The following is a 13,886-nucleotide window of genomic DNA, read 5'->3' as shown; positions in this document are numbered from 1 at the left end:
GTCCCACAGGCTTGTGCACCTTTTGATGGTCTCAAAACTGTTCTTCACTTACATCAGGCAGATCCACCTTCTCCAAGTTCTTATTACTGCTCTCTGCCTTTCAAGGTCTTACAAAGTAAAATACTTTGGCAGATAAGAACAACTATTTGAGGGCATCTCAGATACATCCTGATGGACTGATGCAACTCAGTTCAGTTGCAAGTGATTAAGGTCCTAGCAAAGTTTGAAATGCTTTCAGGTATTCCACCTGATCTGCAACTATTCATCCAGAGACCATGTCAGATATGTCAGTGTCACAAAGATGTGAGTATCTTAAGCAGTGAAGACGTGTGTGGGTGTATAAATCAAGCTTCATGTCAAAATCATTTAAAATATTTAGAATACCAGTTGATAAGCTCTTACAGTGCCTGAAGTTTATAGATCTCCAGATTACTAACCACTTAATTTTCTCAGTGTTAAAGCCTAATACCTTCCTTAAGAAAATTCAGCCCACTGCCCTCAAGTTATCTGGGAGCAAGGGAGGATCCTTGCTTATAAAGGGAGCAGGGAGGACTACAGGCTGGTGAGTCTCACCTCTAAACCTGAGAAGATCATGGAAAAGATCCTTCTGGACAACATGCTTGATCACATGAGGAATGAGCATATGATCCAAGACAGCCAGCACAGCTTCACCAGGTGAAGATCATGCTTAACCAATCTGGTGGCCTTCTATGATGGAGTGACAGCATTGGTGGACAAGGGGAAGGCAAGCAATGTCATTTACCTGGACTTGAGCAAGGCCTTTGACATGGTCCCCCACCATATCCTCATCTCCAAATTGGAGGGATGTGGATTTGATGGGTGGACACTCGATGGATAAGAAACTGGTTGGAAGGCCGCAGACAGAGGGTGGTCATCAATGGCTCCATGTCCAGGTGGAGGCTGGTAATGAGTGGCGTCCCCAAGGGGTCTGTATTGGGACCGGTGCTCTTTAGCATCTTTATCAGTGACATCGATGACGGAATCGAGTGCACCCTCAGCAAGTTTGCTGATGACACCAAGCTGAGTAGTGCAGTTGACACAATTGAAGGAAGGGATGCCATTCAGAGAGTCTTCAACAGGCTTGAAAGATGGGCCCTAGTGAACCTAATGAAGTTCAATACAGCAAAGAGCAAGGTTTTGCACTTGGGCTGAGGGAATCCAAGACATTTACATAGACTGGAAGGAGCAGTACTTGAGAGCAGCCCTGCAGAGAAGAACCTGGATGTCCTGATGGATGAAAAACTTAACATGAGCCAGCAGTGTGCTCTTGCAGCTTGGAAAGCAAATGGTATCCTGGGCAGGGACAGGGAAGTGATTGTCCCCCTCTACTCTGCTCTTGTGAGGCCCCATCTGGAGCGCTGTGTCCAGGTCTGGAGCCCCCAGTGCAAGAAAGACAGGGAGCTGTTGGAGAGGATCCAGGGGAGAGCCACAAAGATGATCAGGGGATTGGAGCACCTCCCCTATGAAGAAAGGCTGAGGGAGCTGGGCTTGTTCAGCCTGGAGAAAAGAAGGCTGCGGAATGACTTTCAGTACCTAAAGGGAGCCTACAAACAGGAGGGGAATCAACTCTTTGAAAGGGTTGATAACTGCAGGACAAGGGGAAATGGTTTTAAATTGAGGGAGGGGAGATTTAGTTTGAATGTCAGGGGGAAGTTCTTTACAGAGAGAGTGGTGAGGTGCTGGACCAGGCTGCCAGAGAGGTTGTGGATGCCCTGTACCTAGAAGTGTTCAAGGCCAGATTGGATGGGGCCCTGGGCAGTCTGGTCTAGGATTAAATGGGGAGGTTGGTGACCCTGCATGTGGCAGGGGGTAGGAGATTCACGATCCTTGAGGTCCCTTCCAACCCGGGCCATTCTGTGATTCTGTGATCTGCTCTTTGAGTCTGAGATAGGAGTGTCACTAAACTATGGCAAAGGTCTTGAAAGTGGCTGCTCAGTTAGCTCATAGCTTCTGCTTGAAAAGAACTGAGCATCATAATTATGTGGGTGTGCGTTCTTACTCACTAGCACTGATGGCATTCTTCTCAGCACTAGAACAGAGAAATGCCCCTTGGGAGTCTCGTTCTTTGTTCACTCTTTGAGGTGCGAAGCTGCCCTGAATCACACAGCTAAAGCAAGGAATTCTGTTCCAGACAATTGGTACTTAATTCTGGCATCAGAAATACTGTTTTGCAGGTACCTTTGTTGGAATAAACCAAAGTTTACATTTAGGGATTACAGAATGGATTCTACAGCAAAAGCAAGCACAGTAACACCAAATTAAACAAAGCCTATCTAACTAAAATGACAAAATTATTTTGTGTAACATCTCATTATACTACATATTTTAGACGATTACATGACAAGATAAAAAATTTTGGATCTCTCTGAGATCTGGCAGCAGAATTCACAGACACAGTATTTCAGTAATGGCGAAAATATTATGAATAATCAGGCATGAGTGTGGGAGGTTCTTTTGACTACAACAAAAAGAATATTTGAATACAGTATCATGTTAGAAAGATGAAGCTTTGAAGTCTTACCTTTTATTACATCTTTAAATTGCATATTCTAAGCACAACAGAATGCATCAAGAACACAATTCTTGATTCAGAAACAGTGACATGTAAAAAAATAAACACAAGTTTCCAAAAAGGAAAACTAGAAATTACCTTAAAATGATTTACGACAATTTAAACTGATGACTATGTGAGGATAAAACAAGTAAGCTTTTCATAATTGAGTATGTTAATTATGTAGCAGCTGAGACATGAATGCAAACAAGATAACTGAAGTAATTTTAGATGATCTGTTTTCAAGGAGAATGAGACAGTTTAACCTGGGGTGGCTTCTAAAAAGAAAACCAGCCTGTTACACATACAATTTAGCATTGATGAATGAAAGAAACTTTAACTTCTTCCTACTGATTCCAACTAAAAAGTCAAATTGACAATTCTAAAAAAGGAGTGAATTTCAGGCTGCTCTAAGAAACTATATTACATGACAGTACATAATAAAACTATATATTAGGAAATATTTAATTTAGACAATGGTAACATAGCAGATGGCCCTGGAATCTCTTCAAAGCTTCAACTTTATCAAAAAAATTTTGTGCAAAGATGCTCAGTATTTTGGAACAAGCTCAGCATTGGAAAACAAACCAACAAAACAAGCAAACAAAAAATGAAACAAGAAAAGCATATTTTATATCTTTTAGATCCTTTCTGAAGGATACAAAATATATTTTTGCAACCTTAAGAAATTTTTTTCTTCATATTCAAGAACTGATGAGCTTCTTACAGCATAGGAAAATCAGGTCTAAGTACACAGAAACATGCTCAATCACAAGGTAGCAAATTACCAAAGATAATATTTTCCCAGAAATGGGAAGATTTAAAAAAACAAAAAAACAAAAAACTGCTGTAAGTGTAATAACAGAGGGCTTGAAAGAAGCTGCCAGATCATTAAATCCCACCACCAGCTTCTGTAAACTTGATAATCATGCAGCTATACTCCTTCCTCTTTTGTTAGTTTGTGTTTTTCTCTAATACTTCCCTTACAAAGCAATTTCATTAATTTCTTTATTGGGACAGATACAGCCTTTTTATTTCCACTACAAATTTTTTAACAGCCAATTCATATATTCTTTTTTACATATATCTCCTAGGCTCCACAGTCCAAGTTACAATTCGCCTTTTCCAGGCTACATTACACTGCCAAGGCAGAGACATCCTGTGACTAATTACTATACTCCAACAGTTCTCCCTCTTACTGCTTCCACTGGATGAGTCCCCTCCAATTACAGTGGAAACTTTTGCTACCATTTGTTTCAGGGTACATTTGGATCTGAGAGACAAAATGTCTCAGGAGCAGAGGCAAGCAAGCTTATAGCAGCACAGAGGATTATGAGTTTTGTTCAGCATACACACTTCTCACACACAGGCATCCATTTTATGTAATCCCTGGCAAGCAGAAACAATAAACAAGAACGCTATTACTTACCAATCCTTGAGAGATAGCAAACCACCAAAAAGGAGAGAGAAGGAACATGCCAGCAGTGGATTTGATAGCTAGTGCCAGCAAGCCAGCAAGCATCCCCTGCTTCAAAGTGTACTTTTCCTCTCTCTCCCACCATAAATCTCTTTCCTGCTTTTATTCTCCCCAAGGTCTACAGGGGTTTTTCCACTTGCATGCTGTATCTGCATGACCAGTGTATGCTATGGAGCCCAGGTGGAACACCTGCTTGCAAAACAAGTCCTTGCAAAAACAAGACTGACCACCAAGGTCAGCTCTCTCTGCAATAGATCCCTTAAAACTATCCTATACCTAAAAACTTATAATACTTTGCTCCATCCCTGTATCGTTCTTCGGTTAGAGGCTTGTAGGTCCCCAACACGTCATTCTCCAAGTGTATAGCATTGCCTGTTATTCATTTGAATCTCATACATTTTCCAATTTTCTAATACCCAAGGTCACCTACGTCTTTCTTAATATTCTTTGCAAGTTCCAATTCAGCTGCAGTTTAAACATCTTTTATTCTTGCTCTACACTTAAAAAAAATAACTTTGCTGTTCCCGTATTCGGTACTCTTTTATTCCTGTTTTTCTTTTTCAACCTATTTTTTTACTCATCCATTTATTTCTAAAATCTTTTCAGTGATTGTCCAGCATTATTTTTGCAAGTCTTTACCTTACTTGCTTAAATTACACCTCTGTGGTTTGAATAAATTTTACTTTAATTCCAGATATCCTCTCCATTCAAATTCCTGCACACTACAGACTGGCAGAGCTAAAGAAACTGCAGTTTTGTTTCAGTTTCTTTAGCTTATCTAAGCCTCAAGTCAAGCTCTATACTTGAAGAAATACCTTGGTCTTTCCATTTAATTTAAAATAAAATGACTTAATCAAAAACCTTGATTAAAACGTATAATGGTAGATTTACCTGCAACATCATTCTTTTTACATTCACTCAAACTAGATATAAAATAGCATAGAACCCTCTTGTAAGGGTTTTTAATGTATTTTTACATTAAAATGTCTTTCTAGTAAATACATGTCTTTCTAGTGTAAAACAATTATATTAGTCCTTCGAGATCCCTGAAATTCCCTTTCCTATGCAAGTCTTACAGCCATTTGTGCAGATATGTCTCTTCTATCCCAAAACTGTCCAGTAGATCATAAATTCTTTGAAGCTGGGATACCACAGATACCAAAGACAGTGTGTTTTTATCTTAAGCTGGTTAATCTGTGTGTTCTCCCAGGTCACAGGAAATGTGCTATAAACAAATAAGCTGTGGAGAAAAGTGATGCGAGGTCTATTTTCTTTATGAATATTTCACTTGTAGGCGCTAGTTACTAGCAGTGATAAACAGAACACAAACTACTAAGCTTCACTGGCAATAATTTGCATAGCACACCACCTTCAAGGCATTTTCTTTTCTCTATCTCAAGACAGCAGGATTCCTTGATCAGCAGGACTCTGAAGCACTGAGAAGATCCCTGCATCTAACACAGTTTTGGATTCCAGGGAATAAGTGACCACCAGGAAAGAAAGTGACATTAAGAACTACATTATTAATACATATAGCATATAAATACATCTGACAGACTTACACACTTAAAATTTTGTATCTTAGTTCCAACATGTTCTGTGACCACACAAAACAATTTTAGACTTATCTAGTTTTCTTTGACGAGAAGCACAGTCAGAAGATTTGTTTAAAGATGGATATTCTGTATAGGCATAAGATTTCATAAATGAGAAAGATGAGCTTCGTAGATCTGGTTTGGAAGCTTAATAGCAAATATAAGCCATTATCTTCAAGGGAGAGGAGAGGAAATGTCACTTTCTTACAATTAATATTCCATTTGGAAAGATTCTTCAATGGTAAATCATATTGAACATAAAGGTGTGTTTTTGAAAGGAATATAAAATGCCAGATGGTACTCACCATAGAGTGAAATGTTATGCTTTACTGCTATCGTAACGCCTAATGTCACCAGAGTTTTTTTCAGAAATGAGACCTACTGTGAAGGAGTTTTGCCTTTCAAATATGCATTATGCTTGAGCTTAAAAACAAAAATACAGACAAAAAATGTTAAGAGCAACAACATATATCTTCCTGTGTATCATATTCCTAAAGTTCCATTTAACATATTCTGTTTCTTCGCTTATTTCTAATGATCTGTCTCTAGCCACTTCCTACAATAATTTCCTCCAGAACAAATGACAATATGCAGGTCTTGGAGACGACCCCAGAATAATGTGTTAAAAAACCAGAGATTAGTGGGTTAATGCCAATGTTAGTCATTAGTTCAACACTAAATATCTGTATAAAAAATAATAAATTGGAGACTATGTATTTTGGTAAAGAAAAGAACTTTACATGAGTAAAAGTCTGATTATTTATTTATTTTCTTAAGTAGAAAATACTTCTATTTTCTAATTCATCACCTCTGCTGGCAAGGAGGTAATATCTACTACAGGGTAGTAAGTAGCCTGCACAAATCACTGCCCCACTGCAATGTGCTTCAGTGCTCAAAGATAATACATACAGCCTTCACAGTAGCTTTCCTGCTATCTCAGTAGATCAAAAATAGTCCCTGTTTTCTATCTTACTGCTTGTCAGTTCAGTACTGATAGACTGATAGCCCACCATAGACCATCCAGATCACCGTGGGATATCTCAGTAAAACGCATTTCATGTATATACCCATTTGGGAAATAATTCTACACCAGGCTGTCACATATCCTAAAGCTACAGCATGAGCAATAACTATTCACCTTCTTAGTGATCACTTTATCCTCTTTTATCTTGCACAGGCCAGCTGTTCTGTTCTCATGCTGTGAGAGACAAAAACTACCTGTAAAACAACAGATAAGCTAACCACGCAACTGAATGTCTTGCTCAATAAAATCAAAGGTGCAGAACAAAAATTCTCAAAATATAATTTCATAGAAGTACCATGGTTTTATCTTTCCTCATTCCATTCTGTGACATAAGCCATACACTACCTTTCTTTTCCTCAGTGCCTTCTTCACTGCTATTTCTTCTGAAGCATGAGATACCATAAAATTCCTGTAGTTAAAACCCACATTTTCCTTAACAAGAATCAAATGAGATGATAACATTTTAAAAGAGTAAAATCTCCTTGCTCTAATACTTTCAACATCCTTTTATTTCAGAAGGGGAAGACCTAAATTAGCAGGCAGTCATTTAAACCTGTCTTTTATACACTCCATTCATTTTCCTGTTTTGCTTGCTATACATGCTTTTGAAACACCTTGTAAACCACAACTAGTCATTACCAATAAACAATGCTTTTTCTAAATAGTCCTTTCAGATAAAAATTGAGCACATTGTACCACACTGGGAATTACTTCAAATTAACAGTCTCTTTCTTCTCCTACACAACCATGGCTAAGCACAGTGGAACTTGTTTACTGTGAGCATTTTACCTGTGAACCTACCTACCTAGAGAAGGTCTTTGTGTAGACCTTTTCTACTAAACCAAAAAAAAAAAAAAAAAAAAAAAAGGAAAAGAAAAGAAAAGAAAAGAAAAGAAAAGAAAAGAAAACGGAATCACAGATTCACAGATTTGTAGGGGTTGGAAGGGATCTCTAGAGATCATCGAGTCCAACCCCTCTGCCAAAGCCAGGTCTCACAAGAAGAACAAAGAAGAAGCACAAAACTGAATAATTACTAAAAAGAATGTAGAATAAGTACTAAAAAGAATGTAGTAGAATTGGTGTTCTCAGCAAATAAATAAATAAATAAATAAATAAATAAATAAATAAATAAATAAATAAATAAATTTTCCAACGATAAAGCAGGAAGACAGGTGATCATAGGTCAGGATAAGTTTGGTTGTACTTTTATGTATTTTAAGATACACATACATCAGTAGGACTCCATGTAGTTGGAAATGAATAAACCTACGCTATGTCCTAAGGAAAAAAAAAAACCAGACTAATTCCATAGTTACACTGCAGTCTGCTAGAACAGGGTAGCAAAGAGCAAAACTTAGTGGAATCATAAAATCACAGAATCACAGAATGGCTGAGAATGGAGATCATCTGGTCAACAACCTTCTCAAGAAGGGGCACCCTGAGCAGGCTGCCCAGAACCATGTCCAGGCAGCTCATGACAGTCTCCAAGGAAGGAAATTTCTCAATCTCTGTGCCTCCTGATGTTCAAGACAGTGTCTTTAATAATATGCTTTAACTTTTGGTTAGCTGGTCAGGCAGCTAAAATGGTCAGGTAGTTTTATTCAATGATCTTTGTCCCCTCCATCTGAACTATTCTAACTCTTTGGACAACATGCGGTCAAATAGTGAAGAAATGTTTCCTGACACCTTGACAAAGCCTCCTATGTTCCTCCTGCATCCAGTTTATGTCCATCGCCTCATTATCACAGAATCACAGAATCACAGAATGGCCCGAGTTGGAAGGGACTTCAAGGATCATCAAACCTCAGCCTTTCTTTGTAAGGGAGGTGCTCCAGTCCCCTGATCATCTTCGTGGCCCTCTCCTGGATCCTCTCCAACAGCTCCCTGTCTTTTTTGTACTGGGGTTCCACACTTGGACACAGTACTCCAGATCGGGCCTCACAAGAGCAGAGTAGAGGGGGACAATCACTCCCTGTCCCTGCTGGCCACCCGTCTTCTGATGGTGCCCAGGATACTATTTGCTTTCCAAGATGATGTAACAAAGCATCAGAGAAAAGAGCCTGGCTCCTGTCCTTTTGCATCCTGGGGTGTACACATTGATAAGATGTCTACTAAGCCTCCCATTCTCCAGTCTGCACAGTACCAGCTCTCTCAGCCCCTCATTACTGCAGGTGTACCCCAAACCCTTCATCATTTTCAAGGCCCTCTGTTTTACTCTTTCCACAATGTCCATGCCGTTCTTGTACTGTGGAACCCCGAACTGGACACAGCACTCCAGGTGTGGCCTCACCAGAGCTAAATAGAAGTGAAGGATCACCTCCCTCAATCATTTGTCAACATTTCTCTTAATGAAGCCAACAGTGCTGTAAGCTTCTAGACGCATGGGCATATTGCTGACTTATATTTAACCTGGTGTCCACCAGGAGCCCCAGGCCCTTTTCTGCAGAGCTCCTTTCCATTTGGATGCCCCCAGCATGTCCTCATGCCCGGACTGTTCCTCCCCAGATGCAGGACTTGCATTTCTTTCTTGAACTGCATGAGATTCCTATCAGCCCACCACTCCAGCCCGTTGATGACAGCAGGGTCCTCTGGTGCATTCCCCCAATTGCGTGTCCAGGTTTTCTCCCAGACAGCTCCACATGAATTGCAGCAATTCTGTGTAAAAGTTCACAAAACTACTTACATATTTCATTTAAAACTTTATCTTTGCTTTGGTGCCCATTAAGGCACTCAGAGGCTGCAGAGGAGCTGATACACTGCTGTACTGCATCCCGCTGCTCGCAGTTTTTCTGCTCACACTGGTTCCAGTCTGGCTGCGCTCGCTCTGGACAGAGCTTCTCCCTGAGTTCAGAAAAACCCTGAGCACAGGCGGGCATCGCTGCTCACCTGGAGTAGCCTAATGCATTAGAGTACCTGCGCTGCCGCCTTTATGGAAAGGGCTGCAGCAGCGCAAAGCATTTTTGTCATTTTGTTACCGTTCCTTCTTTTATTGAAAAGTTTTTATTCAGCTCTCCCTAATCCACTCCCGCGTCTCACCTCTGCCGCGCCCAGCCCGGCACACCCCACACCGGCTCCCCCCCTCTACCAGGCAGGAGACAGCGGAGGTGCCACCCTCGGGCTTCCGCGCGGCACGGCCCGCCGGACCGCCGCCCGCCGCCCGCTGCCCGGCCTCTGCCGGCACCCCGTGGGGAGGGCTCGCGGCAGCGCCCTAGAGGACCGGCCCTCCCCTGGGTGACCTCCACGGCAGGCAGAGCCGGCCGGGCACCGCGGTGGCTGAGCGCTTTCCGCAGCCGTTTGTCTCCTGTCTCTTCCCGTTCGCATGAGCAGCTGCTGCTGCGCAGCCCCTTCCCCGCCCGCCAAGGCGGCGTCGCCTCCTCCTCGCAGCTTCGAGCAGCGCGGCCCGGTAAGCGGAGCGGGGCGCGGGGAGGGGCAGCGCCGCAGGCGCTTAGGCCGCGCCGGGGCACGATAAGGGGCGGACACCCGCACAGAGCCCTCGGGTGCTGCCTGCCCCGAGGGGAGCCGGAGAGCGGCGGCGGGAGCCCCGACTCCTTTTAAGAGTTTACTTAGCGGTACCGCCGCCTGACAGCGCCCGGAACGCGCGGGAGCGGGGCCCAGCGCTCCACGCGCCGCCCACCGGGCGGCTGCCGGCCCCGCTCCGAGGCGGTCGGTGCCCGGCCGGGGCCTGGCCGGCGAGGCGGGGGCGTGCGCTGGCGGATGGCGGCTGGGCCGGGACGCTGGGTCGGCTGTGGCTGTGGGCCGGTAACTGGTGGCGGGGAGCTTGTGTGCCACCAGGACGTGCGTTACTGATGGCCCAGACCTTTATTTTGTGCGGCAGCCGATGTTTATACGAACAGAACCATTAAACAGTCTTGGAACAGTCAGTGGGATTTCGCGCAAGAGGAAATTTACGTGCCAAACCTTGGTTTTCCATTGACCCGTTTTGTCTGTTGTGTCAAAGCAATTTAAGCACTCCGTACTCTCTTGATGTATGGTGTAGACTCATCGACTTTGGCAGCATGCAGCAGGATCTTTTAGGAAATTAAGTAACACACTGTAAGTGAGACATTCCTTCCTATTTTTAAGGTTAACTGCCTTTTAATTTACTACTATTGCTGGAAGGGAGTGTTATCGAGGCCCACCACCCTCTCATCAGCAGTGGACCGTGACTTGGGCTGAGTTCACAACAGCTGCACTGTGGAGCAGTTCGCAGTCCTGTGGGAGAGATGTGCACATCAGCTCACACATGTTGCTGATCTGCTGCTCTGGCATCATTTTCTTTCTCTCCTTATAACATGAGGAGATAACCTCATGTTATCATCATAACCTTTTTGAGAAATGCAGATTGTGTACTTTTACAAGCGTCTCTTTAAAAGAGAAAAACTCTGGGGATTGCACCCCAGGAAAAAAAAACCTCACCTAGCAGTGAGTTTTCATGTGTGCTTGAGCTCCTTGTTTTCCTGTTCACCAGTGTTGGTTCCTCCCTTTTCAGGAATAGGAATTTCTGGTGCGTACACTTGTTGCCCAACACAGTTAATCTCGCTTCTGTCACTCTACCTCAAAGCTTCCAAGCATCTACTATTTTTTCAAGACTCTCTGTCACTAATGCTTAGTTAATGTGCCCTAGTTCCTTGCTGCAACCTAATTACTATTGTCATCTTCAAGGCTACAGTATTCCGATGGGGTCATAGGTGACTTTTGAACAAAAAGCATTGAGAACCACTTTTATGCAGTTGAGAGGAGGGCAAACCTAGCTGAAGAGACATGCTACATCAGGCTTTCAACAGAAATACAATTTTATGTTTAGCCTTTTGCTTTGCACATTTGAGAAACTTTGGAGGGGCTTTCATGTCATGATTTGTAGCAGTATTTTTGAGAGCAGATGACCAAAGCTGAATAAATTATGGTGTTTGCATTGTATAAGAAACTTGAATGAAACATCAAATGGGACTTCCTACTTATGAGAGGTTGCCAGTAGGCAAAGCATCCCATTCAAGGAATATTGAGTAAACGGGAAGCTGATTATCAGAATTCTCTCAATTTGTGTGCTGCTTCGTCCTTCACACGATTCCTGCTGTTTTCTTCACAATAATCCCACTAGCTTTCTGTGTTGTTGCTCATAGATTTCCAGATGGATAGAAGGAAAAAATGTTTTTATTGTTTTTTCTTCACTTAACATACTGATGAGCATGTATGAGCCTGAAAATTTTGAGAAGCTGACACGGAGACTGCACATGAAAATTATTTACCAGTTATTCACTGCAGTAATTGTTTAGTCTTCTGGTGTGTCCTGTTTAAAAAGAAATCTAGTGAATCTTATGTTATTTTCCACTCTAAGAAGGCAATGTCCTAATCTTTTCTTCCTCATGAGAATTTGTCTGGTCAGCTCAATACTGGTAGCACTTCATATTGAGTTCATATTGAATTCTGCAGCCAGATTGGATCGTAGCTGTGTAAGTATAGATGACCCTTTTCAAAAAGTTCACGGGATGGTAGTGACAGGTGGAGATTAAAAGAGCATGATCTGTGAGGAGATAGTTAAAGAATTTATTTTATTTTAACCCAAAGACAAGTCTGAAGGGAAGCTTTAAATTGTAAAGTGTTTCTGTGTGGAAGGAAAAAAGATATTTTGTCCTCTGAATTCACACAAATAAGGGAATAAGTAAGGTGTAAATTGCATGAAAATTTAGATTAGACATGGGTTATAATAATAGAAGATAACAAAGTAATGAAATAGTTAGGGAAGGCGTAAAATCTCCATCAGAAGTGAAGTTTAGAAAAATGTTTTAAGAGAGTAGAGAGTTCCTGAGTTGGGAAGAAACTCTCTGTTCCAGGCTTTTCTGAGAATGAATCACAAAAGAAAAGTTTGAAAGACATAAAAACAAACCCTAGAGGAGCAAATGCTTTTTTACACTTGGATATGTCTGCATGCTGTTTTGGAGGCAAGTATGAGCTTACACAAGGCCAATAATCTTGAAGCAATACAGGCACAACAAACATGGCCCTGTGCCAACCTGGAAAGGCCCACTGAGGGGGACACTGTCTAGTTTCTGTGTGTCTGCCTCTCAAAATCTTAGGTCTTTGCATTGGTGTCATTGCTGAAAGGTAAGAACAAGGTGCATTGTAACAGTTTTAAAGGCAAACCATGAGAAATAAAATGTACAAATATTGAAATGTATCCAGAACACTATGGCTAAATTGCATTTGATTAATAAAAACACTTCAGAACTCTGTGTGCCCACTTTTATTTGAATTCCAGTTTATTTGCAAATCAGATAGAAATGAATGCTTGTTGAAAAAATTATAAATGTTTAATCTGTTGTTTTCTTAAGTGGTGTGTGTAGAAACCTCTGTAATGTGTTAGTGTAATTTGTAGCATTTCTTCCTTCAGCAAGATCTGCAGAAAGGAACATACATGTAGAATTTTAGTAGTGTCACAGGAACTTTCCTTTTTAAATTCTGTGAGGCCAGAAGAACATTTCACCCACTGTAATATTGTTTTTAAAAGTATTTGAATTTTAACGTAGGTGTTTTTTTTTTCATCTAGATGAGTGTCAGCATTCTTAGTTACACTGTGCAACTTGTGGTATGCAGATTATTATATCTATAATATATTGTACGTTTGTTTATTTTTAAATAAAGATATAGACCTACGCAAATACTTACAGTGTTTAACAAGAAAACAAAACTTAGATGTTTACATTGCTTCGAATGTGACGCTTTCATTAGGCAACCTTTCTTTAAATGTCTTGAGCATAGTCTTTCAAATGCAGCAACTGCATTTATCCAACAGCCTGTTGTTTGTTCAGAGCTCTTATCACTGATTCATACCCCACTTCAGCAACTATCATCATCTTCAAATGAAGCAGCTTTTCAATCAGATGACAAAACAGTTTTTTTCTACTTAGTATAAAGGAACTAGGCTACATACAGAGACTTAAATATATGCAATTTGAATACATAGATTAAATATATATGCTGTATAAGACAGATATCACCAGTCAAAACGATATGGCTGCGCCTGAAATTCCCTTTTGAGCTAGCCTTAGTCAGAGTTTTTCAGGCCATACTGAGTCTCAGATTTGAGGTTCCCACTGAGCTGTAAAAATTGTAAGATTAAATTAATTTTAGGAGTGCTATGAAACTGAGTAATTTCAGCAACTTTAAGGTGTTTGAGTGATGAACATGTGTAACTGGTGATCATTTCTCCGAAGTCCAGTG

The 13,886-nt window shown here is 41.3% G+C and overlaps 1 protein-coding gene across 1 annotated transcript in view; it reads left to right on the top strand.

The window, feature by feature from the left end:
* Window positions 1-9,987: 9,987 nt before the first annotated feature.
* RNF180 (ring finger protein 180) overlaps window positions 9,988-13,886 on the top strand; it is a gene marked incomplete at both ends in the record, with an annotated part of 77,506 nt that continues 73,607 nt past the window's right edge. Inside the window, one exon of the mRNA XM_079548216.1 lies at window positions 9,988-10,071. Coding sequence (XP_079404342.1) covers window positions 9,988-10,071 — 84 coding nt within the window. The remainder of the gene's footprint in view (window positions 10,072-13,886) is intronic.

The sequence above is a fragment of the Tetrao urogallus genome (assembly GCF_951394365.1).
Source record: "Tetrao urogallus genome assembly, chromosome: Z".
NCBI classification, from domain to species: domain Eukaryota; kingdom Metazoa; phylum Chordata; class Aves; order Galliformes; family Phasianidae; genus Tetrao; species Tetrao urogallus.
The sequence above is the reverse complement of the archived record's forward strand: the minus strand, read 5'-3'. Positions and strand labels throughout refer to the sequence as shown.